The sequence below is a fragment of the Mycetomoellerius zeteki genome, unplaced genomic scaffold (assembly GCF_001594055.1).
Source record: "Mycetomoellerius zeteki isolate Tzet28-1 unplaced genomic scaffold, Tzet1.0 scaffold626, whole genome shotgun sequence".
NCBI classification, from domain to species: domain Eukaryota; kingdom Metazoa; phylum Arthropoda; class Insecta; order Hymenoptera; family Formicidae; genus Mycetomoellerius; species Mycetomoellerius zeteki.
Window position 1 is genome coordinate 32862 of NW_017257639.1, and position 5557 is coordinate 38418.

General features: G+C 35.4%; 2 protein-coding genes across 2 annotated transcripts; one reads left to right on the forward strand and one right to left on the reverse strand.

Moving 5' to 3' along the window:
- Nucleotides 1–499: 499 nt before the first annotated feature.
- LOC108728687 (uncharacterized) lies at nt 500–1853 on the reverse strand. Its single transcript, XM_018457408.1, has 3 exons — nt 1757–1853; nt 884–997; nt 500–807 (listed from the first exon to the last, which is right to left on the reverse strand). The coding sequence occupies exons 1-3, from the start codon at nt 1851–1853 to the stop codon at nt 500–502; spliced, it is 519 nt and encodes a 172-aa protein (XP_018312910.1).
- Nucleotides 1854–4320: 2467 nt separating this feature from the next.
- On the forward strand, nt 4321–5213 carry LOC108728688 (uncharacterized). The gene is made up of 2 exons (XM_018457409.1): nt 4321–4623; nt 5023–5213. The coding sequence occupies exons 1-2, from the start codon at nt 4321–4323 to the stop codon at nt 5044–5046; spliced, it is 327 nt and encodes a 108-aa protein (XP_018312911.1). The 3' UTR covers nt 5047–5213.
- The last annotated feature ends 344 nt before the right edge of the window (nt 5214–5557 follow it).

Here is a 5557-nt window from a genome sequence, read left to right on the forward strand (position 1 = left end):
TAATGCTGTCTGGAGGACAAGTGAATTGTCTTATGAGTGGAGTCGATATCAGGTTATTTTTATCGATAAACCTGGGAAAGAAAAGGCGCGTCCGATTTCTTTGTCATCGTGTGTTGGTAAGGTTATGGAACGAATGGTGAATGAACGTCTGATTTGGTGGGCAGAACATGAGGATAGGCTTAGTTCAACGCAAAATGGATTTAGAAGAGGACGCTTATGCGCGGAAAATCTTGTGAAGATTACGTCTGACATCAAGATATCTATTTTATCTGGAGGATACACACTTGCGGCCGTTTTGGATGTGACATCTGCATATGACAATGTGGTGTACTCCACTATGGTTGATAGACTGGTGTCTATGGATTGCCCTGACAGTATTGTTAATTTTATTAGTAGATGGTTATATCAGAGGGTATGTTCCGAAATTAGCTGGAAGTACTGGCGCTGCTGTTACTGAATTAACTGACTTTTGCTGTTTCGAAATGTAAGATTTTACTGTCTAGTACTGAATTTTGGAACGGAAAAGCAATAAAAGAATGTTATTAATACTGCCATAAAAAAAATACTGCCATGTTTGTCTATCATTACCAGACGTATTATTATGATCTTTAATCTTCTTGTACATTCGTTTCAAGGCCGTTAATTTTGATGCACATTGTTTTGCAGAAAACGTATAGTCATTTTCAGCTAGTTGTCGAGATATTTTTTCAAAGACAGTCTTTTGTTTCAGTTTGCCACTTACAATTGCCGGTTCATAATCCGCATATAATTGTATAAACATTTCAGTACTGTTCTTGGCCCATAAACCTAAACAATAAAATTTTTGAATGGAACCATACAAAAAATAAAGTAATACAATTAAAAAGTATATACTACTTCATACCACTATCAAGATTCTCTTCCAAAATTGCTTCGGAACTTTCATTTTCTTTTGCTATATTGGAAGATACGCCGGCAACTTTTACATTTTTCAAAATTGTACGTGCGACTTCTGGTTCTGTTGAAATATTAAATTCATTAATATTTAAAATTAAGAGTAAATTGGAAGGCTCAACGATTTAAAATCAAATCAATAAATTAAAGGGCTACGAGGTAAAGCTGGGTTTCATTGTTTAATATTTCAAAATTTTTACCATCAACGCATTATAATAATAAATAATAATAATAATAATAGACGTTTTTGTGAAAATTATAATTGTTTGCATTTTTCAAAATTTAGAATGTGACCACTCATCGTCCCATTTCCATAATTTCGTTATTTGTCTTAGACCCGGTTGTTCCATCTTTTGGTAAATTTTACCTGTTGGGTAAGTAGCAAGATTACCCAATCATATGCGTTGATTGCCAGATTTACTTAACAAGTAAAATTTATCAAAAGGTGAAACAACTGGCTCTTAACATTGAGAATGATCCAATGTAGGATCGAAATGTCTATTATTATTAATATTCATTATTAATGTGTTGGTAAAAATTTGAAAATATTAAGCAATAAAACCCAGCTCTTTGGCTCGTAGCTCTTTAATTTATTAATTAATATTTAAGTTTATAATTAAATATATATATAAAGTGCACACATTTGAGGTTATGTTTATGTCAGTCAGCACAAAAATAGAAAATAATTTGTAAAAAACTTATTTATCTGACAAGAGTAATAAGAGTTTGATAATTCTTTGAGAATTTACTATTTAATAATTGTTCTTGAAGTTTTCAAAACAATTTTTAATTATCTTTGTTCCAACTAATTAATACATATTACCATTTATCGCCTTATTATAGTCTTCTTCTTCTAAAAGCACTGTGTATATACTATTATCGGTATCTACAATCTCGTATGACTTTAATTTTGAATCCATAATTCTTTTTTTCTTTCGTACTTCCAGTATTAAACTTATCACGATCAGACGATTTCACGCTCCGTGCTCTGTTACTGCTTTTACTGTATTTGCCTCACCTCTTGGGATGGAGTAGAAACAACCGGAAGTCAGCAATCCCCTAGGGTCAATTTATGCAGAATGAATAGTAACTTGCAGTAACTGACAGCATAAGAAATTCTATTTTGGAACGATAAAGCAGTGCTGTCAGTACTGTCACTTAATTTCGGAACATACCCAGAGAGAGGTACAGTTTATTGTTAGCAGCAGGGAGTCAGTCCGTTGATCGACTTGCCCGTAGGGGATTGCCTCAGGGAGCGGTGCTTAGTCTGTTGTTATATGCGCTCTACAGGGTGTTTCCAAATTAAATGGCAAAACTTCGGGAGCGTGTAGAGGAGTAAAAAACTAAGAAAAAAAGTCCTATAGACATATGCTCCTTTTTGCTTTGTTTCGCAGGAAATCACGAAAAAAGAAAAAAATATATTTAATTTATTATTTTAATTATTTTATTTATAAACTTTTTAATGAAGATTTTGTTCGAAATGTGCACCTCTTGCAGCAATACAAGCATTGCATCTGTCAAACACGGCTCTTGTAGCAGCCAGGCACTGTTCTTGCGATATTCTGTTCGCTGCAGCTACGATACGATTTCTCAAATGTTGCTCTGATTGAATAGGCGAAGAATAAACTTCTTGCTTCAGAGTACCCCATGCATAGAAATCTAATGGCGTTAAGTCGGGCGAACGAGTTGCCCAATGTACTGCTCCTCCACGTCCAATCCATCGTTGTGGGAATTTTCTATCTAACCAGGTTCTAGCGACTCTGCTGTAATGAGCAGGGCATCCATCTAATTGAAACCACATTTCAGTACGTTGTTGTAATGGGATGTTTTCTAAATAGTCAGAAAATTCATTCTCCAAGAAATTTAGAAAACGGTCCCCATTTAATCTTGCAGGTAAAAAAAACGGTCCCACTAAAACGTCGTTCCAAATTCCAAGCCAGACATTAACAGAAAACTCTTGCTGAAATTTGTATTCTCTAACAGACCTGGGATTTTGATGAGCCCATAATTCCTTTGATTAATTATTCCACCTCTGGTAAATGTTGCCTCATCTGACCACATTATTTTAGATGGAAATAAAATATCATTGTGGCATGTCTGAAGGTACCAGTTACAAAAGTTCAATCTGTTCCAATGATCTTGAGGTAATAAATTTTGCACTTTTTGAATGTGGTAGGGATAGCGATTATCTCCTTTTACAGTTCGCCAAATTGTTTGTGGTGACACTCCCAATACAGCCGACGCATTCCGAACGCTGGTCTCAGGATGATTGTCAAAATGTTGTAAAATACGATTCCCTGCCTGCAAATCTCTTCGTAACGCTGCTTGAAATCGGTTGTTTTCTTGTCGAATTGAAAATGTTCCAGTCTCTCGCAATCTATTAAATGTCAACATAAACACTCTTCGGTTTGGCACTCTTCTGTTTGGAAATCGTCGTGCATATTCTCGCACCGCCTTTAAAGCATTACCGTTGCAGAAACCGTATACAAAAACCATATCAGCATATTCACTATTAGAATACGTACGCGGCATATTGCAAAAGACAAAATTCATCTACTGTTAAAGGCTTTCAAAGAGCGACTGACAAATTCATAACAGAAAGTGGAAAATGTAATCAAATATGTCGGTGCTAGATATGGCAAGAAATGTAAACATTTTTTTTCGATTTCTCTGAAACGGAGCAAAAACGAGCATATGTCTATAGGACTTTTTTTCTTAGTTTTTTACTCCTCTACACGCTCCCGAAGTTTTGCCATTTAATTTGGAAACACCCTGTATACAGCAAATATTATGGATGGAGTTCCGGTGGGAGTTGAAATGGTCTAATTTGCTGATGACGTGGCGGTATATGTAAGTGGGGTTAATAGATAGAATAATAAGATACTTCTGCAGTAGGCTATTAACGTTATCATGAAAAATCTGGAAGATTTGGGTCTTTCTTTGGAACCGGATAAGACAACTTTGGTGGAATTCTCCAAATATGGCGGTTGGGATAGACAGCTTCATATAGAGATCTGTGGAGTGTCGGTTATGAATTGTAAGGGGGCTAGATTTTTAGGCGTTTGGTTGGATAGTAGTTTGAGCTTCCATAAACAAGTTAATGAAATTCGTGGTAGAGTGGATAAAGCTAATGCTATTTTAAAGTATCTTTCTAAAACCTCAAAAGGTGTGGAAGTAAACACGGGTCTTCTTCTATATAAAAGTTTGGTTCGTTCTGTTGTAGACTATGGTATTTTTGTTTATTACCCTAGAGAACGATCGATGCAATTAAAATTAGAGAGAACACAATTCAAGGGAATAAGAACTGTTCTTGGATATAGAAATAGTACTCTTAATAATGTTATGATTGCAGAGGCCAAAGTTATGCTGCTAAGAGATCGCGCTGATATGCTGGCCAGGAATTTTCTAAGTAAGGTTTTTGTTTACGGCGAGGAAGAGCTCAGGATTAAGTTTAATGATCTCAAGGCTGCTGAAAATTTCGTTAGATTCCGTCGACCACAACTGGTCAAGTGTGTTATTGTTAAAGCATGGGAGAGAATAAGTCAACTAAGATCGGTGATTGGTCCTCCTAAGAAATTTGAGATCTTTGACCGCCCATATGATGCACTTACTGAGAAGATAGAAATTGATTTATTGGTTGGAATGAGAAGAAAGTTGGAAGAGGAATTCTCTGATATGAAGATGATTCAGGTAATTACAGAACTTTATGAGCTTGAACGAGATTCAATGATTATATATACAGATGGCTCAAGAGGAGAACAATCTAGATCTACTGGAGCGAGTATTGTGTTTGAAAATAGTGATTATGGTTATAAAGTTAGTCTGAATAGACTTTGTTCGTCATATACTGCGGAGGTTTTTGCTATCAAGGCCGCATTAGAGATTATTTAAACCGAAACTCGGACCACTGTACGGATTTGATAATTTTTTCCGATTGTAAATCTGTTTTGGAGGCCATCAGGAATAATCATTTAAATGTCTATAAGAATTGTTATATTACGGAAATTAGAAGTTTGCATTATAGACTCAAGAGGCTGTATAATATTAAAATTGTTTTTGTGTGGGTGCCGTCGCATATCGGCATTACAGGTAATGAGGTGGCGGATGAGTTGACCAAAGAAGCCGCATCTGAAGAAGAGGATAAGAGTTTATATGTGACGGTACAAGATCTGAGGAGAGTATTTAAGACAGAAACATGGAACTATACACAAGAAACTATAACAAGAGAGGCATTGTATAAAGGAAAATTTTATTTTGAAAATTATTATAATAGTAGTAAAATGAAGCCATGGTTTTGTAAAATAGATGAAGAATGTTATTTTGTAACTTTTATAAATAGGATTAGATGAAATCACTATAATTTAGGTGTCTCTTTGTATAGGAAGAATTATGTTGATAATGAACGATATGAGTGTGGTTACGAAAGAGAGAGTTTGGACCATTTTATTTGGCATTGCAGTAGATATGATGAATTTAGAATTAGGTTAGATCAGGAATTGAGGTTAAGAAGAGTGTTTCACTACGTTGATGTTTTTGAGCTTCTTCTTCTTGAAATGAATGGCCTCGATCACATACAGCGACGATATGGCCAGTAACGAATATGGCCACCGTAAGATGGCGGCGA

What these genes read in the sequence shown, in the direction of transcription:
- LOC108728687 (XM_018457408.1), bottom strand. Translation starts at nt 1,853, where the DNA reads ATGGATTCAAAATTAAAGTCATACGAGATTGTAGATACCGATAATAGT. An exon ending in CTATAATAAGGCGATAAATG is followed by an intron (nt 998 to 1,756) that starts GTAATATGTATT and finishes ATATTTCAACAG; the next exon opens with AACCAGAAGTCGCACGTACA. An exon ending in GGAAGAGAATCTTGATAGTG is followed by an intron (nt 808 to 883) that starts GTATGAAGTAGT and finishes TTTATTGTTTAG; the next exon opens with GTTTATGGGCCAAGAACAGT.
- LOC108728688 (XM_018457409.1), top strand. Translation starts at nt 4,321, where the DNA reads ATGCTGGCCAGGAATTTTCTAAGTAAGGTTTTTGTTTACGGCGAGGAA. An exon ending in CTGATATGAAGATGATTCAG is followed by an intron (nt 4,624 to 5,022) that starts GTAATTACAGAA and finishes TCGGCATTACAG; the next exon opens with GTAATGAGGTGGCGGATGAG.